Source organism: Heterodontus francisci, chromosome 4 (genome assembly GCF_036365525.1).
Source record: "Heterodontus francisci isolate sHetFra1 chromosome 4, sHetFra1.hap1, whole genome shotgun sequence".
Classification (NCBI taxonomy): Eukaryota; Metazoa; Chordata; class Chondrichthyes; order Heterodontiformes; family Heterodontidae; genus Heterodontus; species Heterodontus francisci.
This window is the reverse complement of record NC_090374.1, coordinates 117,608,151-117,632,929: the sequence shown is the minus strand read 5'-3', so window position 1 is coordinate 117,632,929 and position 24,779 is coordinate 117,608,151. Positions and strand designations below refer to the sequence as shown.

Here is a 24,779-nt window from a genome sequence, read left to right as displayed (position 1 = left end):
CAGCCATGAACTTATTGAATGGTGGAGCAGGCTCGAAGAGCCGAGTGGCCTAGTCCTGCTCCTAATTCATATGTTCGTCTGTTAGGAGAATTTTGTTTTATAGAGGAAATGCACTACCAAAATAACAGAATAGCTTTAAAAAGGTTACGAATGGATAAGTCATTAAGAAAATAAAATAAAAGGGAATGGGGAAAGGGCAGTGAAATAGGTCTCAATGGACAGCTCAAGCATTCAAAGCCAGTATAGCTACAATAGGCAAAACACTAAATTCTATGATTCTAGTGTCCTCATGTCTGCTGAGGCATTAAAGGCTCCTATCAAACAACAGGAAGAATTCTAACATGCCTGAAATTTAACAATGAAGAAATTAATTATATTTTTTTTAAAACTTTATTTTTCAGAAGTCAAATTTCACAAGTTAAACATATGCATATATTTTTCATACGATTAAAACAATCTTCCAAATCTGTAATGCAAGAGCACAGAGCAAAAAAGTTTTAAACTGAGGTTGCTTAATTATTTAAACTCAGTTCTTTCTTTATGTACACGATGTTCTAAATCCTGCAGATCTTCTACACTTACTTCACGGAGAGCCAAAACTCTAGCAGTACTAACAGTTGGGTTAAATTCAATCGTCATTAGACAACAGAGGTCCACCAACTCCTGCTGGCATTTCTGCAACCCTGCAGTCACCTCTTGTTGTTGGTTAGGACATTTTATTGAGACTCTCATTTCAGCCACCGAGAAACCAATCAAGCTTCTTAAAATATCATCACCAAGTTCTACATCCATGTAAGCAGTACCATCTGATATTCTAGCTCTAATACTCCACAAACCACCACTACTTGTGAGTTTATCCAGTAAAGTAACAATAAAGCCTTTGATTTGTACCACAGTAATTACATCAGATTTCTTAGCTAAGAGAATATTTAGGTATGTAAAGGGTGGAGAATTCAATTCTACAGGACCAATGTTGGACTTTCTTCCATTCATATTGCTTATTTTCGCACAGGCTTGGTGAAAACTGCCTCCACTGCTGGAGGAACCTGAAATTATTTCAGATATGGTGCACAGACTTTCAGGATTAGTATCATGCATCAGTCTACTGTCAAAGTACTCATAGGGCACTAAACACTTAAGCTGCTTACTTTCCAGTTCCATAGTGAGAATATTTGCATTATTGCTTCTTTCCACAAGGTTAATGCCTGTCTTTATAAGGGAACTGTGATATTCTTGAGCATTTAAGTTAGTTAGCGTGGAACTTGGCCCTTCATTTTCTGTATATATGCCACTTTCAAAGAGTGTAGCTTGCCTTTGTAATCTAAAACCAGAAGTATTATCAGCAGCTTTTACATTTTGCTCCTGGCATGGACTGGATCTGCCATTTGCTGCTTTTGCAATATGCTTTTTATTCCTTCCCTGCAGTTCCTCTACTAAGGATTTGTGAGATTTTGGGGACTGGCTCATTGCTCCATCAGATTCAATTTCTACATTCATTTCACCCTGCAAGAACAAATCGTCATCCAGTTCATCCAAGGGAAACTCATCAAAGTCTTCATTGTTATAATCTAATAACTCTCTATTTTCACTTCGAAATTCGCTAGACATTTGTCGAGTCTGGGACTCTATACTTTGCCATCTGTTACCTACAGCACTGGTTGGAGGCTGCGTGCAATTTGAAATACTGTGTGAAGTGCCAGCGTTACTACAATATCCACTTTCAGAATCTATCCTGGGATCTAATAACAGATCATCGTCATCAAAACCAGCTAACAGCTCATCATCTGAAGGTCCTAAAAGCTGAGGCATCCCATCAGTCCTTTCAGTTGTATTTTGATCATTATTATTCACTCTAGTTACAGCAATGTCATATGGTTCTCCAATTAATCTTGCAAGTATTCTCTCTTGGGAGTTTTCTTTCACAAGAGACTCCACCTCACCCCCCAGCACCCTCACGTTTTCCGGTTTAAGAAGCAGAAGTCCTAACCGGCAGGCAATATTACCCAGCAACAAGACTTTTGTGCCTGGTGAAAGGCTGCTATGGAGAGCAGGAATAGGCTGGTACTCCATACCTTGGAGCTCCTGGACTCCATCTGTTAATTGCAGCAACAACATTCGGGTTGGTTTTGCTTCCCAAGACCTCTGGGATATATGTGTTGATGTCACTTGTTCATTAGTGGTGTCCTTTCCCCTGATTTTTTGCAGCTGGCTGTATGCAGCTTGACTGACATCAACCAATGAGTCAATCTGCAAGCAGTAAAATCCACTGAGCTCACATTTCTGGGCTTCCGAGATTCCATCTGGCAAAATTTGGTGCTCCAGATCTCGAAGATCAGTAAGAAGCCATTGCTCAAAAACTTGTTTGTTGATACGGGCCTGTGTTAAAGCAGCACCTTGGTTCTCCTGTTGAATCCACTCTAAACATGCTTGTAGCCAATGTGAAGGAACTTTGAGGTGCCATGTTGCTTCTAGCCAAGTTTCTATTCGTGCAGAAATCATTTTAAATTTCTAAATTTCATTTAATGCTCTTAAAACTCCATAATGAAACCTAAAAAAAAACACAAAATAAGATATTTGCTTTGTTTTTACTGTTGGTTGCTGTATTTTAATGCCCTATTCATAGGTACTTGGTCTTCAATCTAGCACTTGACAGCCCCTTCCAAATCCATGATCTTTATCACTCTACCAAGGACAGCAGGTGCAAGGGTACACCATCACCTGCAAGTTCCCCTCCAAGTCGCACATCATCCTTACCTGGAAACATGACCACCATTCCTTTATCGTCGCTGGGTCAAGATCCTGGAACTCCCTACCTTGCAGCACTGTGGATGTGCCTAAGCTACAAGGACTGCAATGGTTCAAGAGGTGACTCACCACCACCTTCCCAAGGGCAAACAGGGATGCACAATAAATACTGGCCATGCCAGCATTGCCCACATCCCATGAACAAATAAAAAAAAATGCTGTTTCAATGATAAAGTCATTATAACACAGAAGGAAGTCACTCAGCCCAGAGTCCATGCCGGCTCTCTGTACAGCAATCTCGTCAGTCCCATAAACTCCCTGCTCTTAAAATCTAAGGCTCAGCTAATAAAGGTAAGTAATCTGTAAGACTTCTTAGCCACCTTACCTACCTTTCATGCTACCTTCAGGGATCTGTGGGCTGGAACTCTAGGGTCCCACTGTTCCCTTGCACTTCTCAGTATGCTACCCTTTATTACGTATTCCCTTGCCCGTTTGCTCTCCCCAAATGCATTAGCTAACACTTTTCCAGAGTGAATTCTATTTGCCACTTTTCTGCCCAGACCAATCTACTGATGCATCTTTGTTCAGTTCACAGATTTCTTCCTCACTATCAACCACAGCTAATTCTCATAATAGTCTACAGAACCAGATAACTTACAAAAATATTTATTTGGCAGCATGAAATAGAGACACGCTCAAAACTCAGCTGTCCATATCCTGTCTCCAGACTAAATATTACAATAGCGACTGCACTTCAAAAGTACTTAATTGGCTGTAAAGCACTATGGGGCATCCCAGGGTTGTGAAAAATGCTATATAAATGCAAGTTGTTTTTTTCTTTTAAATTTCATTTGCACCATCCTTGCTAATCTATCATGGCTATATGTTCCCGCACATTGATCTTAAATTCCTTGGCCTCACTCAAATCACTCCAGTTTCACACCACAAGCTTTGTGATCTTTCCAAGTTTAAAATTTTAACATTTCAAAATTAAGTTTTCAGACACCTCTCCTTCCATGCCACAGTGTCTGTCCCTTTATTGTACTTTTGTAAGGCACCTTTAAACATTTCCTATATACGTTGTGTAATCATCAGTGTACTCATTACAATAAACTTTAGCCTGTTTCACACCAAAATGCTATTTAACAATGATGAGATATTCCCAACTTAAACTTATTTAGTATCTCAATGGACCCTACAGAACCACCAAATGACTCAAACAAATTCTGTTGCACATATCCTGTCCCACACCGACAGTAAGTTCCAGTCACCCTTTACTCTTGTCCTTACTAGGTTGTTGGGATAGATTTTCTTTTTTTTTTACTCTTTTGGCATTAAGCATCACCTGGGCAGAAAGGAAAATCTCAAAGGTGGTGGTAGGATCACACATCCCTTTCAGAACCGTACCGAATTTCAAATTAAGGAAAACCAAACTATAATAAAAACAGGAAGTGCTGGAAATACTCAGCAGGTCTGGCAGCATCTGTGGAGAGAGAAGCAGTTAAGGTTTCAGGTCAGCGACCTTTCATCAGTTCTGATGAAAGGTCGCTGACCTGGAACATTAACTCTGTTTTTCTCTCCACAGATGCTGCCAGACCTGCTGAGTATTTCCAGCACTTTCTGTTTTTCAGATTTCCAGCATCAGCAGTACTTTGCTTTTACCAAACTACAATATCCCTGGCATGATTTTCCTTTCAGCTTTCTGCATATGCAATACTTATTGTCAAGCAGTAATGATGAACTGTAATCTATTGTATCTCCCAGTCCCTTATTGGATTCAGTTCAAAATCGTTACTCCACTGTAACATGACCCTGCCCTACACCCAATACTATAATCTTCTCCAGTTTCATACCACCTCCAGCCAGGGAGGCGGTGGCATAGTGGTAATGTCATTGGACTAGCAATCCAGAGGCCCAGGTTAATGCTCTGTGGACACGGGTCAAATTCCACCATGACAGCTGGTGAAATTTAAACTCAATTAATAAATCTGGAATTAACCATTCAATTATTGTAAAAACCCATCTGGTTCACTGATGTCTCTCAGGGAAGGAAATCTGCCATCCTTACCTGGTCTACTATGTGACTCCAGACCCACAGCAATGTGACTGACTCTTAAATGCAAGTCACTCAGTTGTACCAAACCGCTAGAGAAACGTCCAAACCAGACGGACCACCCAGCATCGACCCAGTCCCGCCGAAAGAATAGAACCACCGGAGGTGATGGCACAGTGGTATACAGTCAGGAGGGACTTGCGCTGGGAGTTCTCAACACTGACTCTGGACCCCATGAAGTCTCATGACATCAGGTCAAACACAGGCACGGAAACCTCCCGCTGATTACCACCTAATGTCCGGCCTCAGCTTCTCCATGTTGAACTCCACTTGGAGGAAGCACTGAGGGTAACAAGGGCACAGAATGTACTCTGGGTGGGACTTCAATGTCCTTAACCAAGAGTGGCTCGGTAACACCACTATTGACCGAGCTGACCGAGTCGTAAAGGACATAGCTGCTAGACTGGATCTGCGGCAAGTGGTGAGGGAGCCAACAAGAGGGAAAAACATACTTGATCTCGTCCTCACCAATCTACCTGTCAGATGCATCTTTCCATGACAGTATTGGTAACAGTGATCTTGTGGAGATGAAGTCCCATATTCACACTTAGGATACTCACCATCGTGTTGTGTGGCACTACCACCGAGCTAAATGAGATAGATTCCGCAACTCAAAACTGGGCATCCATGAGGGGCTGTGGACCATCAGCAGCAGCAGCACAACTGTATTCAACCACAATCTGTAACCTCATGGCCCGGCATATCCCTCACTCTACCATTACCATCAAGCCAGGGGATCAACCCCGGTTCAATGAAGAGTGTAGGAGGGCATGCCAGGAGCAGCACCAGGCATACCTCAAAATGAGGTGTCAACCTGGCGAAGCTACAACACAGGACTACATGCATGCCAAACAGCTGAAGCAGCATGCGACAGACGAAGCTAAGTGATCCCATAACCAACGGATCAGATCTAAGCTCTGCAGTCCTGCCACATCCAGTCGTGATTGGTGGTGGACAATTAAACAACTAACAGGGGGAGGAGACCACAAATATCGCCATCTTCAATGATACAGTGTAAAAGACAAGGCTGAAGCATTTGCAACCAACGTCAGCCAGAAGTGCCGAGTGGATGATCCATCTCGGCCTCCTCCTGAGGTCTCCAGCATCACAGATGCCAGTCTTCAGCCAATGCGATTCACTCCACGTGATATCAAGAAATGGGTGAAGGCACTGGATACTGCAAAGGCAGTGAGCCCTGATAACATACCGGCAATAGTATTGAAGACTTGTGCTCCAGAACTGGCTGCGCCCTGAGGCAAGCTGTTCCAGTACAGCTATAACACTAGCATCTACCCGACAATGTGGAAAATTGCCCAGGTATGTCCGCTACACAAAAAGCAGAACAAATCTAATTCTGCCAATTACCAACCCATCAATCTACTCTCGACCATCAGCAAAGTGATAGAAAGTGTTGTCGACAATGCTATCAAGCGGCACTTACTCAGCAATAACCTGCTCGCTGATGCTCAGTTTGGGTTCCGCCAGAGACACTCAGCTGCTGACCTTATTATAGCTTGGTCCAAACATGGACAAAAAAGCTGAACTCAAGAGGTGAGGTGAGAGTGACTGCCCTTGACATCAAGGCAGCATTTGACTGAATATGGCAACAAGGAGCCCTAGCAAAACTGTGGTCAATGGGAATCGGGAGAAAAAAACCTCTGCTGGTTGGAGTCATACCTAGTACAAAGGAAGATGGCTGTGGTTGTTGGAGGTCAATCATCTCAGTCCCAGGACATCACTGCAGGAGTTACTCAGAGTAGTGTCCTAGGCCCAACCATCTTCAGCTGCTTCATCAATGACCTTCCCTCCATCACAAGGTCAGAAGTGGGGATGCTCGCTGATGATTGCACAATGTTCAGCACCATTCGCAACTCCTCAAATACTGAAGCAGTCCGTATCCAAATGCAGCAAGAGCTGGACAACATTCAGGCTTCGGCTGATAAATGGCAAGTTACATTCACACCACACAAATGCCAGGCAATGGCCATCTCCAACAAGGAGTCCAACCACCTCCCCTTGACATTCAAATGCAGTACCATCACTGAATCCCCCACTATCAACATCCTGGGGGCTATCATTAACCAGAAACTGAACTGGAGTAGCCATATAAGTACTGTGGCTACAAGAGCAGGTCAAAGGTTGAAAATTCTGTGGCGAGTAACTCACCTCCTGACTCCCCAAAGCCTGTGCACCATCTACAAGGCACAGGTTAGAAGTGTGATGGAATACTCTCCACTTGCCTGGATGAGTGCAACTCCAACAATACTAAAGAAGCTCAACACCATCCAAAACAAAGCAGTTTGCTTGACTGGCACCCCATCCACCACCTTCAACATTCACTCCCTCCACCACCGATGCACAGTGGCAGCAGTGTTTACCAGCTACAAGATGCAATGTAGCAACTCACTAAGGCTCCTTCCAAACCCACAACTTCTACCACCTAGAAGGACAATGGCAGCAGATGCATGGGAACACCACCACCTGCAAGTTCTCTTCCAAGCCACACACCATCCTGACTTGGAACTGTATCACCATTCCTTCACTGTCATGGGTCAAAATCCCAGAACTCCCTTCTTAACAGCACTATGGATGTACCTACACCACATTAAAGCCTGGCTACCCGACTCTAACCCGACAAAACCAGACTAGGGTTTGGGTCGGGCCTGCATTCGGCGTCCAGCATTCAGGCCCGGTTTAGGTAGGGTTGGACTGTACTGTTCTGTTTCGTATTGTTTTTGTTTTAGTCTATGATCTTTTTATGTTTCAAAAATATGTTTGTTATTTTCAGATCGATTCAGGCATTTAAAAAAATTAAAGGATGCGAGTACAGGTCAGGTTCGGGTTGGCGATTGCCAGGTCGGCCCTGGGTCGGGTTTTAATTTTACACCCGAGCCAGACTTTACACCACATGGACTGCAGTGGCTCAATAAGGAGGCTTACCACTAAAGGCCTGCTCAGGTCGGGTTCTTTTTCCGGGAAAAAGAACCCGACCTGAACCAGATCGATCGACAGCAGACCCGAGCCCAACTTTGACTCGACCATCTCTTTGCTTACCTGCCAACTGGGAAGCTCATAGTGACATCACTCGCTCACTGCGCAGACTCAGATTCGTCCCAGACGCCCAGCTCAGTTAAGTTTTTTATTTTTAATACTTACTGGCAGAGCACTTACCGTGTGACCGTCCCGACCTGACCCGAGCCCGAAAGCCACACCCAGAAGAGGGCCCCGGCCAGACCCGAACAGGACGCATGCCGTAGGGTCCAGGTCGGGTAGCAGGCCTTTACTTACCACCACCTTCTCAAGGGCAATTAGGAATGGTAAATAAATGCTGGCCAAGCCAGTGATGCCCACATCCTGTGAAAGAATAAAAAAATCTACGACCAGTGACATTTAAAAACAGACTGCCAACATTTGCAAAAGTTCAGGTCCTGTGTGCTTTTTTGAAGAAAGCTGGTTAACAGTTTCATATGGGGTTTCAAAAATACTATTTCTAAATATTTTCTCAACTCGCAGATCTTAAGAGCAAACGATATAAAACTACTGTTACAAGGAACAAAAGCAAAATACTGCAGATGTTGGGAATCTGAAGTAAAAACAGAAGATTGCCTTTGTCGTTTGTCTTTGCTCCATGACCTTCTGGTCAGTTATTCTGTGACCTTGTCCTATCAACACCTCTTCTGTTATCACTTGCTCCACCCCTGCTTTACTTGCTTAAAACCTTTTACATTTCTAATATCTCCCAGTTCTGATGGTCACTGACCTGAAACGTTAACTCTGCTTCTCTCTCCACAGAGAAGCTGCCAGACCTGCTGAGTATTTCCAGCATTTCTTGCTGGTGTTTCAGATGTCCAGCATCCGCAGTATTTTGCTTTAATAAAAACAAGAAGATGCTAGAAACACTCCGCATGAGAAACAGTTTCAGGTCGAAGATTTCAATGAAAAGCCATCGCCCTAAAAGGTTAACTTTGTTTCTCTCTCCATAGATGCCTGACCTGCTGAGTATTTCCAGCATTTTCTGTTTTGATATCAGGAGTTAATTTCAAACGGAAGCCAATTAAGAAAATGCACTTTTCTTTAAGATGGGATAGTAGCTGACGGAGGTGGAATAAACCGCGTATATGCTTTATGTTTAAAACATGGTACCATTATAAGTACTGAAACCCACAGTACAAGGTAACCAACTGGAAATCAAATCCATTTATTAAAGGCCCATTGAGTAAAGTTTCATTAGACCAAAGCCACAATTGCCCAGTATTTTCCTATCCTGCTTTAACGACCTGCTAAGATCCCCCACCAAAGTATGCGAGTGTACATTACACGGTTCCCGTCCCCAAACTCCAGCTTCCTTCCTCCATTTGCAGCAAATACATTTTCCAGAACGTCGAGAATTTGCGCGCCACCCGCGCTGCGCAGCCAAATATCGCGATATCTCGCAGTTCTTCACCATTTGTTCGTTTAATGGTTCGTTCACCACAAAATAATTGTGCAAAATAAAACTACAGGAGGCGACATTTCTTAATGTCCCCATGATAATAAGCAGTTTTAAGGAGCAATCACGCAAAAAATCTCAGAATGAAGCATGTATATTATGTATTTTATATAATATTTTTTATAAAGAAACCGACAACAGAGCGGCCTCTGACGTATTTGATTGACGCGCACTTTGACGAATGGCAAGGAAACGTGTTCTTGATTACGACATGGGTTAGCAAGAAGGAGTAGAATCTGCACCAATCAGCACGCGAGCGCGAAGAGATAGGCGGGGCCAGCCCACGCTGGTGCTTGTGGGTAAAGTGCTTGCCTCCACGCCAGAGCGATCCATTTTGCTTCGCTTGTCCTTAAAGCTGAGCGCGGATCCTTTTCGTTGCTGTTAGTTTTGGTAAGGGATCAGTTCTATCGGCATACCGCGCTCAAATTATTTCTGATTTTTAAAAATATTGTGCTTGTAATCGAATGGGATGAATATTAGATTTTGTTTTTTAAATATGCGAAGCTTTTGAAAGGCGCACGTTTCGACGTTGGTGTGGAAGTTGGGGCGGATGTGGAAGACATTTTCTCGAACAATCTCTTGCTTTCTCGGATATTTGGAACGCCATATAATAGAAAATATTTTTTTTTCCTTTTATAAATTATTTCTGGCAAGCGCAAGAGTCGTCCAGGAGTGCGGGCCTTGTGCGTGTCGGGTGGGTGATTACGGCCTTACTCTAAAGCGTTGTTGTCGTCGTTTGTTGGCTCTGACTCTTTGTCGAGTCACGGGATAAATGGCGGCGGTGTTTCATCCGCCCTCTTTCCCTCCCCTCGTTGAAAAGGAAGAGGCAATCGATCGCGAGTTTCTTGGCGTGTGAACCGCGCCGCCATTTTAGAGACGGTTGTGTCCGAATGGATTCTGGAAGCGATTCAGTTTCCTTATTTTAGGGCGAGGGAGCTGGGTAACGCCGGTTCAGGTAATGGCGGTTTGAGCCACGGCGCAGCGGAAATAATCCCTACTCCGCGGCTCATTTCGCTGTCTCATTGCATCGGCCATTTTAAACTGCTCCATATTATAGCCGCCGGGCGTGGGTTAACTTGCGCACATTTCCAACATAGTTTAGCTGCCATTTGCCTGTTTCCTCCCAAATAGCGCCCGAAATGGCGCAGGCGCGGCGTCTCCCCGCTACGTTTTCTCGTCAGTGACTCGGCCTCGTGTTAGTGTAAGCGCCTATCCGCATAGGGTCGATAATTTCCCGCTGTGCTGTTTAATAATTGCGGTCCTTGTATGTTGCAGGTTCTGAGGTACTCCCGCTCCGCTTGTTTCATGGTGGCGCTCGAGTGGCCGGATTTAATCCGACACGCGCCTTTCGCGATTTGTTTCGCCCACGTGTTCCTTTGTATTTAGAGGGTTAAAATTTATACCTCAGGCTGCTGTTTAATAGCCGATGTGGTCAATAGATCTGATATATTTCGGAGAGGCTGAAATAAACTTTAAGAAGCCCGTCATCGAATGGATTTAGCATCGGTGACTTATGACGCAGTGCTAGCTGAAATCTCTTTAATTGAACTCTATGATTTATATAGCACCTTTTTTAATAGAAAGTATCTTGATACTTGGCGGTCAATTGAGCGCGAAGCCAAAGGAAGAAATTTAGGAGAAGATAGGGTTTAGACGGTGGCGAAGCAGACGGGGTCAAGTAATTCCACAGCGTGTGGTCTCGAGTTATCTCATGATTTTCAGCCTGCAGACTGGTGATTTTTGATCTCGACCAAGAACTCACTACTGAGGCCTTTCATCCTATGGAAATATTCGAGATGTGCTGCCATTCATGAGTAATCTTTTTGGTTGAATCAGCACAGGTCGGGGGAGGGGGGTGGTGGGAGTGAGAACACAAAGGGGTGTCAATAGGATGATGTAAACTATTTAATGTAGAAATAAATATCATCTTGGTGAAAAACTGTAAATGACATAGGTGACGTGAATGGCTAGGGCTGTTCCAGTTGAGTCTAATTAAAATGAGAAGCTGTCGAAATAGCATCCTCTGGCCTTTAAGTGGCACTTTCCTGGTGAAAGGCTTTCAGCCCAAATCTGGAGCTGCTTTCGGGAGGGGGCATCTAAAGAATGGGTGATATCAGTGCTTTTTAAGTTTACAACCAGTGACTGACTTTACTGACAATTTGGGGGCGGTGCAGTGGTTGGCATCACAGCTCCAGCGACCCGGGTTCAGTTCTGGGTGTTGCCTGTGCGGAGTTTGCAAGTTCTCCCTGCGACCGCGTGGGTTGCTGCCGGGTGCTCCAGTTTCCTCCCACAGCCAAAGACTTGCAGGTTGACTTAAATTGGTCATTGTAACTTGCCCCAAGTGTAGATAGGTGGTAGGAGAATTGAGGGAAGGTGGGGATGTGGTAGAGAATATGGGATTAATGTAGGATTAGTATAAATGGGTGGTTGATGGTTGACACAGACACGGTGGGCTGAAGGGCCTGTTTCAGTGCTGTATCTGTTTTTTAAAAAAAAAAAATAGTTAATTAGATTCCTTGTACTGTTAAGTACAACAGTCAGAACTGTGATAGGTGAGTGACACTAAGTATAAGTTAAGATTCAGCTGATTTGCACTGGGGGTGATTTTAAGGTTGAGGGCTTGTACAGTATTGCCTCATCTTCATACCCACAGGTAGATATGTATGTGGGGTTTTTCCCCTATATGGCTGATAAATGCAAAACCATACTGTTTTGGATTCTGGGGCGTTTAATAATTTACATACACATGCTCAAACGGCAACTGCAAAATTATATTAAATAATTCTTAGGATGAGTGCCCCCTGTTGTAGTCATGTGGCATTGCCATCTTGTTCTAACAATTTAATGCCAATTAGTGACTGCTGTGGAAAAATCACATGTTACACTTTTCCAGACTTCCATTTTGTCTGTCTGGGCTTGTATAAATCTAGATGCCAGTGTTTTGAGTTAATCATCCATAACAATTAAGCAAAGTGGGATTTTACTGCTAAAGTGGATCATGCAAGTTGAACAACTTGGGTATTGCCTTTGATCAGATGTTTTAAACCACTCCAGATGTCATGTGTTGAATGGCAGAAATTTTATTTCTTCAGAGTTGCTGAGCAGTTGACTCGGAGGGCTACTGCCGCATACAGCAATTTGGAATAATATGGCATCATGCCAAACTTCTAGTTTTCTTCAGCTTGTCCCACTTGTATCGGTGAGGTATTAGTCTGGACTCAGCTTTTTTTTTAAATCAGTTTCTGTGAAATGAGAAGCTTGAGTCTCATTTTGGGTATGGCAACATAATTGAATTGATGGTTAAAGTTTTCACTCTGACCAGTTTTCTTTCACAAGGGAGGATCTCTTGAATGCTACTTAGCATGAATGCAGACTTCAAATTTATAGCTGTAGTTTATCACTGAATTGCATTCTTTATTTTTTTTTGCAGAAAACTGAATTATTGAATGAGCTCGTCTTTTATAAAATGCAGGCAGTATTGATTTGGCTGTAGTAAGGGCATTAGTGGTTGTGTCCTTTGTGGTGGAGGATTGACTTGCTGGGTTTATATAGCATGAGTAATTTTGTTCAATAATTTGGAAAATTTTGTCTTACAGACTAGCTGCATAACAGGTTTTGCATATTCTTCGCAGCTCTTTGACATCTAAAATGGAGACTGATCAGCAAGACATCAAATATAACAGCCCAGAGACCAACGGTAGTAGTCTTAGCCCTGGTTCTTGTATGTTTTGCTTTTCTTGCATTTCTTGTATTGATTATATAAACTGCTTGTTGTTAAGGCCTGTTTGAAAACTGGCTCAAGAATATTATAGTTTTCTAGCAGTCCTCAATATTTTGTTAGATATTTTAATGTCATGAACTGATGCAGATTTTTTAAATTGAAATGTGTTCTCCTTGATCAGTGTTTTACAGAGCAGTTTTGAATGAAAACACTTCTTGGTTTGTCAACCAAAGTTGGGAATGTCCCCTCTATGCTCAAGTGTGTACAGGAGAAAAAATTGAGTAGTGCAGCCCTTAGTGAATGGGCTAGAGAACAGCGCATTGGTAACGAGTGTTTTTCCCCATTATAAAAGATATTTCATCTCCCCTTTCCAATTTAGTCAATTACCTTTCCCATTGCTAACTACCCTTGCTTGTCCTGAAGGTCATCGAATGTATGTCTCCCAGATCCATAGCAAGCTGTCCTGCAACCCTATTTTGTATCCTCCAATTAAGTTTCTGTTCTTGCAGCACCTAAAAATGGTCACAAACAACTTTGATTGGCATCTGCAGGCATATGGTCATAGTCTTGCTTCCATCTAAGATCTCCTATCTCAGCCCATTTACCACTGAAGCCTCTGTACATGTCTTTAAACTCCAGATTTAATGCTGGCCTCCCACCCTGTATAAATTTGATATCCAAACAGACACCTGTCCTGCGCCAGATCTTCCTCCTATGCTTGCTGATCTGTATTGATTCCTGTGGCTATATGCCTCCTTCCCCAACCCAATATACGTTCCTGTGCTCTTTCCCCCACTTTCAGCTGCCTAGAACCCACTGGGTAGAAGTCCCTTCTTAAATACCTATCTCCATTGTCCTTGAGATCTAGCAAGTTTTTAGTCAGATCTCCTTTGGTTCATCATTGCTTTTTCTTTATCTGTGAAGCAGTGTATCATTTTCATGGTTAAACATACTAAAATCTAGCTTAGCTGGTGCATACATGATGGGCCTAATGGCCGCCTTCTGAACTCTAACAATTGTAATTTTGGGTGTAAAGTAGTTAAATAAAATACTGCAAATGTGGATCATTGGAGAACAGGCCATTTAATGTGTTCTGCAGAAGGGCCTGCATGGAATGTAACTTCTGTTCTATCCGCACCTGATAACTGATTTCCAGTGTTTTCATCTTGAGTTTTATGCTAATATCTGAATTATCCAATAACTAATATGTGAATGGAAGTGGAAATTCAGTAAAGTAACCAGAATAACTTAAAAAAAAAACTTTGACTAGTTTCCAGGGATAATTTGGTAACAGTTGTAATCAGTCATAAGAAATTGTGTTGTATGTGCATTCTGCAGGTTGGATTATTGAACATAAGTTTTTATGCACAGAAGGTAAGTGGGGAAGTGGTGATGAGTAGTTGCTGTAGATAATCTTGTCTTAGAGGTGCTCTTAACAAATGTTACCAGATTGTTGTACCAACCAGGGGAAGAATGAAAGTGAATTGCCAACTGTTGCTCTAGGGAAATTCTGAAACTAGACTTAGTCTGCCAAAAACATTTACATGAAGTTTGATGTTTTAAAAAAAAAACACGCAAAACTTTCAGGCAAACGTCCTGCTGAGGACCATGATGGAGAACAAGCCTTTAAGAGGTCTCGGAATAATGATCAATGTGTGGAACTTCGGCTACTGTTGCAGAGTAAGGTGAGAATCCTTTTTTTCTCATTTCGAGTAATGTTTGGCAAACTGAACCTGCACTTAACCCAGACTTAAATGGGTTCATACAGTACTTGGAAGTGTATTTTAAAGAATCTGAAGATGTTGGTGTAGAATACGTATTTAAGATTTAGTGAAGGTTGCTTAAAGATTGACTTATGATTTTGTTTTCAAGAATGCTGGAGCAGTAATTGGAAAAGGTGGCAAAAATATCAAGTCATTGCGTACAGACGTGAGTATACATCTATAGTGTAGGTTAAAATTTATTTAGATCTAGCACTTTGTTCAGTAAGTTGGTAATTGTCATTTTGACGAAGTCTACAAAATTCCAGTTATGTTGTGAATATATTGCTAGATAGTCAGTGAATCTATGGACATATTTTAAAATGAGTTAACTATACTGTTCTGGGAGGACTATGAAAGCCATTTGTATTGTGTAATCTTTATTAATTCTCTGCAATTTATGACTCTGCTGAATCTAGAGATGTCAACACCTTTTAAGCTAGGATTCCGTTTTAAATTTATCATAGTTGAGTATCTTTGTAAGGTGTCCTTAATTGTAACAATCCTTAATTGCAGCATATCCTATTTTGTGAACAATTTTAAATGGAGAAACATTGCAGGTGGCTGGTGTAATCAAATTTCCCAGAGTCAGAACTTAATTTTTTTTTTAAAGATGTCCATCTGTTCTTACTTCAACAGCTATACAGATGTACGTGAAGGACAGACTGCTTTTATGTAAAGAAGAATGCTTGATATGAAATTGGGTATAGAACAGTGTTAACTATGTTTCCATAGATGGGAGGCAATGTTTGAGAAAATAAAGCTGAATGAAATTGTGATTTTATATTAGCTGTATAAACAGATACCCTGTAGCAGTTTAGGTTTAATGTTAATTTCATTTAGAAGTGATTTGATCTAGTTATTTCCCTTGTTATAAGGAGAAATGCTGTTTAAATTAACTATTGTTTGTTCTAAAAATGCAGTTATGAAGTGCCTCCATTGTTGTATAGAGTCTTCAGAAGTCTGTACAGAGGATATATAGAGTGATGAGAATAGATTTTATAATATCATTCAATTAAAATTTACTCCTTTTCCCCCCTCTTCCCCCTCCTTGTTTTTTTGGCCATTTATCTCCGTTGCCCTTGTACTGGATCGACATGTTCCCTGCGTTGCCCATCATGACGTTGACCCATCTGCCCCTTGAACGCCCATCTGAATACCCTGGTTGGCTATGCCCATAATGTGCTCAAATGCCAAATGGGCACCAATACCTGAACTTCACTGAATGCCCTTGCCCAATGCCAACAACCACGAACGCCTTTGTGACCAATGCAGTACAATGCCAGTGTATCAGTCCCAGACAGCAGTGGCCCCGAGCGGTATGTCCCAACAGTTTATGACTCACTGCCTGATTAGAACGAGGAATTGTATCTATATAACCTGAATTTGTTGTTATTAATTAGTAGTCCCTTATAGAAAGTGTACTGTTTTCAAGTTATTTTCTGTCTATTTTCCCCATTAAGTCTTTTGTGGCTGGTCTTTATTACTTGAGTTGCCCACCCAGAGCAATCCACTAATTCATTTTTAATGGAAGGAGCACAGCTTCAAGTGTTGCGTATTTGCTGCATTTTAAATCATTTGTTAAATCTGTCTTTCTTGCACTATCCCTGTGGCCTACCTTGCTCCCCACATTGCCTTATTCATAATCTTACAAGCTAACTTTTGTCACCCTTCACTTTCATTTGTTGTCTCATTATTTTTTTTCCTTTCGTTGTATTTGGTTTCTTACAGGGGCATAGTAGTACTGTTACCACAACTAGTTTCTTAACCTTTCTCCAAATTTCTGTCGAACACCTTCTTTAATACTGTTCTCCATGATACTCACATACCTCTTCTGCTTTTGCCTGTGAAAAGGTGTGCCAAAATTGCTAATATATTCCAGGGGGTTTCTCAAATTGCTAGTGGTGGGGAAGAATGATTTTTCCACTTTTCTGCTCTCAGCTATACGTCGTTTTTCTTGCCCACTTAATCTGAGCCCTTCCAGTTACCCATTTTTCCAAAGCTGTCTTAATTTAAAATGTTAATTAGTTAAATTTGCATGTTAGTAAACATTTATAATGGGGGGGGGGGTTATTAAATACTTCTGTAAAATTTAATTTTAAATGTGTATGTATTAAGTTAATGCTTAAATTCTTTCAGAATGCTATGAATGGCTTACTCACTGGTTTTTGTTTCCTTTCTCCTTCTTTAAATCGCCAATGGTTTAAAAAAAATTGGCAGCATATTGAGTATAAATGCGGATATCGAAACAATTGGTGATATATTATCGAAGATCATCCCAACTTTGGAAGAGGTGAGTCGTGCTCTTAATCATTTGGGATAATTGGGCTTCCTAATACTCGAGCAAAATAATTGGTCTAGAACTCTACTTTTAAGTTGGATGAGAACATTATGTAGGAAGTAATGCAGTTCAAGAATTTTATGCTCTTGTTGTTCAACTTTTGACCTTACAGTATCAACACTATAAAGGAAAGGATTTTGATTGTGAACTAAGAATGTTGGTTCATCAGAGCCAGGCTGGCAGCATCATTGGCGTCAAGGGAGTAAAGATAAAGGAGCTGAGAGAGGTAAGTTGAATTGGTGTCCGGGCTAAAATAAAAGTAATATACTGCGGATTCTGGAAATCAAAGTGCTGGAAATACTCTGGTCTGGCAGCATCTGTGGAGAGAGAAGCAGAGTTGACATATTGAAGTGACTTCAGAACCCAGGTTTTTGTCGTATCCGGCACAATGTCGACCGTTCATCTCTACAGATGCTGCTAGAGTTGCAGTTGTCTTAAGAGCTAGTACATCTTCTGTCTGTCTGCCCATGGAGAATAGGCAGGGCTGTTTGAGTGCTCCTAACTTTATGAAATTCCACTATAGCCATCCTATATATAGGACAATATTCAGTTGTCTAAATCTGTTTTCAAAGGCAATTTTGTGCACAGGAAGTAGAATAGGCTGATATTTCCTCCTTGATTCCAGAGCACACAGACAACTATTAAGCTGTTCCAGGAATGTTGTCCTCATTCAACCGATAGAGTAGTTCTACTTGGCGGTAAGCCTGACCGAGTGGTTGAGTGCATCAAGATTATCCTAGGATTATTGGCAGAGGTACGTATTTTATCCTTCTGAATTTACAGCAAAGCAGAGGTGGGTATTTTATCCTTCTACATTTACAACAAAGAACTTGTAAGTTTTTTTTTTACACTTATCACTTGTGTACCTGGAGCTTGTAATGTGGGAAAATTACTTTTTCTTCATCCACTAGCAAAAGTAAAATACATTTTGCCTTAAATTTCTGTATGTGGCTCACCTGATTTAGGAAATTACTATTGAGGTTTATTGGCTTCAGATTTGAAGAATAAAATGTTACGCTTCAAAGGATGTTTTACAAGCTTTAGCAGCTGCATGTGAGTAACAATGTAATCTTCTTATCTCAAGTCTCCTGTCAAGGGGCGTGCACAGCCATATGATCCAAATTTCTATGACGAAACCTATGATTATGGTGGCTTTACAATGATGTTTGATGACAGAGGAAGACGTCCTGTTCCCTTTCAAATGCGTGGCAGAGGTGGACCCCATCCTCCTTCACCTGGATATGAGCGCAGGGGTCCCATGGGACTTTCAAACAGAGGTGGTCGCCCCTTGCCCCCACCCAGGAGAGATGCTTATGATGACATGAGCCCACCAACACGTAGGGGTCCACCACCACTGCCTCGTGCTGGACGAGGTAGCAGAGGTGGCCGTATTCTCCCTCCCCCACCTCCACCCAGAGGGTAAGTCTGCTGAACTGTTGTCACCAGTAATTCTCAATCTGAAAAGCAACCCTTCAGGATTGAGAGCCATGTAGTTTCTACCAGTGATGTAAGGTCATCGTTTGTTAATGGAACTGAATTTGTAATTGCTTCTGTACTTTTGAATTATATTTAGGGTTATATTTAAAATTGACAATTTGAAGTACAAATATGGTTGTATAAAGTGCATCAGTGGGAAGTAGAATGACTAAGAAACATTGCATTCAGAGTGGATACATTTATCTTTATTTGCATTGGTTGATATAGTATCAGTACATTTTTGGCTCTTTACTGATCCATAAGTGTTGCTGGGAAAGGTTGAATTTAAAATGCGGCCTCAACCATGGTTAAGGTTGTGCAACATCTGAATTTAATTTGTAATAGGCTTGTCTCGAAATGGAAATTTTTCCCACCCACACTCCCTGGAATAGTAAGGGCTACTTCAGCCATGATCAGTATTGTTGGATGGGGTGGCTAGTCTTTCTTTCCAGTTTGGCTTCAGAGTTAAGTTGTCGACAAACAACACTCAGTAACAATGGGCTAGAAGGAATTCAAATTGCACTAGTTAGAAAGTAAAGTTAGTCTATTATCTGCTAAATTTCTTGAACAGGCTGTACCATCCTGACTTACCAAAGTAGTCTGGATTTGGGGCAGTTACTGTGTTTACAAATAGCTCCTATTTCATTGTAGTGACCGTACTCTCTATGGCAGGAACAGAATGAATGACCGCTATGATGGAATGGTAAGTCTGATTAAAATTTGCTTTATTAAAACTAACCTTTAATGTGCACCAGTTCATATTTATGCTTTTCATATTGGGGGAGGGTAGAACCTTTAAACCTGAAGAGGTTATTCAGTATGCAAGTGGCTGTAGAAGCAGTATCTTATCATTATTTAAGGGGGGCTTCGAATCTAAAGTGCTTAATCTGGGGAGCAAAATACAATTGGAATGGACAGCACAAACTTTTATTACTCCCACTGAGATCTCTATCCCAGCCTTTTTCCCTGCTGCGCCCTATTCCCTCGTGCTATCTGAACTAACATGCAAATTACTCATTACTGGGAATCTTGCATTTTCATTGCTTTATTGACATTCTAATGCCTAGTTTGTAGGCATCGTGATTTTGGAAGGCTTAATCTCTTGTTTGCAACTCTAAATCTAATCATTCTCACAATGAGCCTAATTGAGTCAAGATTTTTGTTTACATCTTTCTTTTTTCCCACCCCTTTTTCTTAAACAGGGTGGCTCTGCATATGGTAAGTTTGCCTTAATCAGTACTTTGATTTTCTGAAGAGTTAGTTCAGAGAAGTTCACTTAATTATTGAGTAACTTTTTTCTATTTTGGTTTTCAGGTGGCCGTGGTGGATATGGAGATTTGGGAGGTCCTATTATCACTACACAAGTCACAATCCCCAAAGATGTAAGTTTTACCTAAGTTTTTAGGCTACTATCTATTAAAGCTAGATAGAAGCTTGGTAATGATTTGAAGTCTAAGCTTAAAATTAGCAAAATGGAAAACAGATCAGTTCCCAATGTTTGGTCGGATCACAATTTAACCTATCAATCTGTTTGTTTTACCTGTCTGGAGTATAAATTAGAGTCTCAAACTTCCTGACTTGGAGATTCTGATTGTATATCCCTGGCATCTGGGAGTACAAGGAATTGCTCAAGGACACTGCCATGATGCACTTTAAAAATGGAACAGAAGGTTTCTCCCTGGATTTCCTTTTAAGCTACATCGCTTTAGTCAGTCATTTTGGCTTAATGGTAGGGCACTCATCGCAACAGATACTACAGTGCAGCAGTATGTTTTCAGGTGAAGTGCTGATCCAAGTCAGCATAGGTGGGCGTTGGATCATGCAGTGCAATTAAAACAAAAACGGGTCCTGATGGACTTCATCCTAGGGCCTTAAAAGTAGTGGTTAGTGAGATAGTTGATGTGTTGGTTTAATTTTCCAAAATTCCCTAGATTCGGGAAAGGTTCCATTAGATTGGAAAATAACAAATGTAACTCCTTTTATTCAAAAAGGAAGGGAGACAAAGCAGGAATCTACAGGCCAGTTAGCTTAAGATCTGTCATAAGGAAAATGTTAAAGCTGTTAAAGAATTTATAGTAGGGCATTTAGAAAAATTCAAGGTAATCAGGTGGACTCAACATGGTTTTGTGAAAAGGAAATACTGTTTGACAAACTTGTTGGGCTACTTTTGAAGAAGTAACGTGTTATGGATAAACAGGAACCTGTGGGTGTACTGTACTTTGATTTCAAGAAAGCATTTGATAAGGTGCCACATCAAAGGTTGTGAAAAATAAAAGCTGCTGGTGTAGGGGTAACATTTTGGCATGGATAAAAGATTGGCTAGCCAACAGGATTCATAGGCCTAAATGGATCATTTTCTAGTCTGAGATGAAATGAATGGTGTGCCACAGGGATCTGTACTGGGGCCTCAACTTCTTACAATATATATAAATGACTTTGATGAAGGGACTGAAGGTATGATAAGTTTGCTGATGACACTGGCAGAAGAATTAAAAATATATCTAAATAAATGGTGAGAGATTGCAGAGCTCCGATGCAGAGGGATCTGGGTGTCCTAGTGCATGAATCATATAAGGTCAGTATCCATGTACAGCACATAATTAGGAAAGTTAATAGAATGTTTATTGTGAGGGGAATTGAAAACAAAAGTAGGGAAATTATGCTTCAGTTATGCAACATTGAGACTGCATCTGGAGTACTTACTATGTTCAGTATTAGTTTCCTTATTTAAGGAAGGATATAAATGTGTTGAAAGCAGGTCAGAGAATGTTTACTTGATTGATGCCTGGAATGGGCAGGTTGTCTTGGGAAAGGTTTGGACAGACTAGGTTTGTATTTGCTGGAATTTAGCAAAGCAAGAGGCGACTTAGTTTAGTTTAGAGATACAGCACTGAAACAGGCCCTTCGGCCCACCGAGTCTGTGCTGACCATCAACCACCCATTTATACTAATACTACACTGATCCCATATTCCTACCACATCCCCACCTGTCCCTATATTTCCCTACCACCTACCTATACGAGGGGCAATTTATAATGGCCAATTAACCTTTCAACCTGCTAGTCTTTGGCATGTGGGAGGAAACCCACGCGGACATAGGGAGAACTTGCAAACTCCACACAGGCAGTACCCAGAATTGAACCCGGGTTGCTGGAGCTGTGAGGCTGCAGTGCTAACCAAATTGAAACATTTAAGATCTTGAGGGGTTTTGACAGGCTGGATGTGAAAAGGATGTTTCCTGTTGGAAAATCTAGAATTAGGGGTCTCTATTTAACAATAAGGGGTCGCCCATTTAAGACAGATAAGAAATTTTTTTGAGGGTCTTCGGAACTCTTCCTCAAAATGCAGTGGAAGCAGAGGCTTTGAATATTTTTAAGACAGATAGATTCTTGATGAGCAAGGGGGATGAAAGTTTATTGGGTAGGCAGGAATGTGGAGTTGGGTTACAATCAGATCAGCCATGATCTTGAATGGTGGAGCAGGCTTGGGGCCTAGTGGTCTTCTAATTTGTATGTTCCCTCAAATCAATTTTTGTTTTTTGTTGGATTCTGCTACTATCTAGATTCATGCAGTGATCAATATTCATACAATTGATGCATCAACCATAATTAGGTTTGTTTGCACTTTGCTACAGCTGGCTGGTTCTATAATTGGTAAAGGCGGTCAAAGAATCAAACAAATCCGTCATGAATCTGGAGCGTCCATCAAGATTGATGAACCCCTTGAAGGCTCTGAGGATCGTATAATCACCATTACAGGCACACAGGACCAGATCCAGAATGCACAGTATCTGCTGCAGAGCAGGCAAGTATTAATAATGTTTTGAACTTTGTATAGCAATTAAACTGACTTCCTCTTTCTTTCCCTTTCACCTGCTGGGCTATGATCCCATTAAACGTCCTTCATTAAGATTTTGAACATTGAGAACTGGTTTTTTTTTGTTAAAACTTGATTTATTCCACTGGCAACAAATTTCACAAATGGTATCTGCTGTTTAGTTAAATGTTTTTTTAAAAATGCCTTATGAATTTCATCTACAATAAGACTTCATTAGTTCTAATGTTAATGAGAAGTTTAGAAGATCAGTCAACTTGGATTGTGGTCTGGTTCTGTGTGGAAGACTAGTGATTTTGTTGTTTTTGACAGTTGGATTGACAACAAATCACAGTCTGCCATATAGCGCAGATCATATCTCTCCAGAAAGTTCTGTTCAATCTTTACTTTCAGTAAGGCTTTAGTCTGAAAAGATCTGCAACAGCAAACTACCATTTTCTGTTTACCTTTAAATAAAAATACAATTCTGTGCTGTCCTGTTGTATACACAAGCTTTGGTTAACTGAAATATTAGTGCTGGGTCGAATTGATCTGCACTTGCACCCGAACATTCATTGAAAAAAAAAATGTTTGGTCAAATTAGTTTATTTTTTTTTTTACCTGGTTTCTTCCCAGTGCAGCTTCAGCAGCCGCTTCGCGCCCTTAAGCTGACCCGTGCGTTCAGATACCGCAGCTCCACACGAGAAAAGGTCAGTTTGGTAGTGGGAACGTTTTTGTTTTGGTGGTGGAAAGGTCAGTTTGGGGAATTGAATTTATGCACAATTGGGTGTGCACTATTGATAACCTCTGAAGGCAAATATTTCCTTTAGAAGTTCAGAATATCAAACTTTCGACCCAGCACTAGCGAATTGTTTTAATTGCATGTATTGAAAGCACAGTTTTACATATCTTTTTTTTTAAATGGTATTGGAAAATACATTCTAACCAAACCTGGGTAACCAGAATTAATTTGTGAATTTGTTGCAGTAAAATTCCCTGAGTGCATAACTATTCCATTTGTAAAATGTAAACTATGGGTTGGAGGCTTGATTTTTGGTACATTTTTAATCAGTAAGTGGTTTGGGTCAAAATAAGCTGAGGGGTTTTTTTTTTGTCTTTATTGTCTGCCTGCAATTTTAGAAGCATCATACGTTCAGAAAAAAATCTAATTCTGTGTTTTCCTTCCACAGTGTGAGGCAGTACTCTGGGCAGTTCTTGTAAAACAAAAAAGCGGAGAAGATTGAAGGAATGCATCGCTGCTTTTTTGTCACTGCTTTTGTTTGAAGAGTCAACATTCCTCTGCTTACATAGATCACACTGGGAGCATAGATCATATTCTGCTTTTCATCATTTTGTCATGTTTTAATTAGTGAACCTTAGCACAGCTTAGACCGTTTGAATTTTCCAACAGTGACAGTGGATTCTGGGTTTTATGTTTTGTTCTAATGTTTCAGTGGTTTATTGTATTTCCTGTAACTATGGTAACATTAAGATGTACACTGTTTATGGACAATAGTACTGGTAGTTTAAATGTGCCAGATCCATTCAGTAAATGTGCAGAATGCAATCTTGTTTTGTAAGGAACATTTTATGGTTTTTAAAATAAACTAGGTAAACTAAACTTGTGTATTTTGCTTGAGGATAACTTATTCCTCATACTTTTGCTAGCTGAGAAGAATGACAGTGAGCAAAAGTTGTCTTAAGTTTAAGCAAGTGCAACTGGATGAATGCCTATCCCTACTTATACATTTTTATTTGGAATGATAGTTTAAATTGCTTCTGCTCACAAGAATTGTCTTTCACTGATTGCTCTAATATTAAATGTTATCCTAGTTTGCTCAAACTATTAAAATGTCTCCACTGAGATCCTTTAAGCATTTCACTGTAACCCATGCAAATTGCTACCACTGTCAGATGTCTGGAGTGTTTGAATAGCTGAACCTTGAAATGAATTAGATTGATCTAATACAGAAACATAAATTAGTCTAGTGTTGTAATTGGTTAAACTGCTGTAAAAGGTGTGAAGTAGAATTTGGTAACTTAGAAGCAAGTTTATATTAAAATAAGATTCTGGCAGTTGTGATTAAAAGACATGAGGGCTGCAGATTTCCCATAGAACTGTTGATCTGGATATTGAGGTAACTTTTTATGGTTTCATTTTCTTGAACAGTTGGAGTAGCTTCCCTGCAATTGTCTATAATATAGCTCTTATCAAATGAGGATTTGGACTTTATAATTGAACTTGCTTGCATACATCAGCACTGAGCACCCTTCATGTCAGATTGAACAGCCTGCAGAAGTGTTTTGGGTCTGCTGGCACA

The 24,779-nt window shown here is 40.9% G+C and overlaps 2 protein-coding genes across 13 annotated transcripts; one reads left to right on the top strand and one right to left on the bottom strand.

Moving 5' to 3' along the window:
• Positions 1-412: 412 nt before the first annotated feature.
• On the bottom strand, positions 413-9,261 carry rmi1 (RMI1, RecQ mediated genome instability 1, homolog (S. cerevisiae)). Of its 5 annotated transcripts, none has more exons than XM_068030043.1 (2): positions 9,176-9,261; positions 413-2,548 (listed from the first exon to the last, which is right to left on the bottom strand). In XM_068030043.1, exon 2 carries the CDS (start codon positions 2,497-2,499, stop codon positions 517-519), a length of 1,983 nt encoding a protein of 660 aa, XP_067886144.1. In that variant the 5' UTR covers positions 2,500-2,548; positions 9,176-9,261; the 3' UTR covers positions 413-516. The 5 variants fall into 5 exon arrangements, with proteins under 5 accessions (XP_067886144.1, XP_067886142.1, XP_067886143.1 ...); XM_068030041.1 differs by having other exon boundaries at positions 9,136-9,255; XM_068030042.1 differs by having other exon boundaries at positions 9,153-9,255.
• Positions 9,262-9,629: 368 nt separating this feature from the next.
• hnrnpk (heterogeneous nuclear ribonucleoprotein K) lies at positions 9,630-24,310 on the top strand. Of its 8 annotated transcripts, none has more exons than XM_068030038.1 (15): positions 9,630-9,737; positions 12,944-13,044; positions 14,656-14,753; positions 14,941-14,997; positions 16,104-16,147; positions 17,049-17,121; positions 17,282-17,395; positions 17,795-17,923; positions 18,254-18,588; positions 19,297-19,348; positions 19,848-19,863; positions 19,960-20,027; positions 22,280-22,449; positions 23,095-23,168; positions 23,649-24,310. In XM_068030038.1, the coding sequence occupies exons 2-14, from the start codon at positions 12,996-12,998 to the stop codon at positions 23,123-23,125; spliced, it is 1,236 nt and encodes a 411-aa protein (XP_067886139.1). In that variant the 5' UTR covers positions 9,630-9,737; positions 12,944-12,995; the 3' UTR covers positions 23,126-23,168; positions 23,649-24,310. The 8 variants fall into 8 exon arrangements, with proteins under 8 accessions (XP_067886139.1, XP_067886138.1, XP_067886136.1 ...); XM_068030037.1 differs by having other exon boundaries at positions 17,273-17,395; XM_068030035.1 differs by having other exon boundaries at positions 12,944-13,068.
• Positions 24,311-24,779: the final 469 nt, after the last annotated feature.

Coding starts and splice junctions, on each gene's coding strand:
- hnrnpk (XM_068030034.1), top strand. CDS start 12,996: ATGGAGACTGATCAGCAAGACATCAAATATAACAGCCCAGAGACCAAC. Junction 13,069..14,655: donor TAGTCTTAGCCCTGGTTCTT/GTATGTTTTGCT, acceptor CAAAACTTTCAG/GCAAACGTCCTGCTGAGGAC. Junction 14,754..14,940: donor GGCTACTGTTGCAGAGTAAG/GTGAGAATCCTT, acceptor TTTGTTTTCAAG/AATGCTGGAGCAGTAATTGG.
- rmi1 (XM_068030043.1), bottom strand. CDS start 2,499: ATGATTTCTGCACGAATAGAAACTTGGCTAGAAGCAACATGGCACCTC.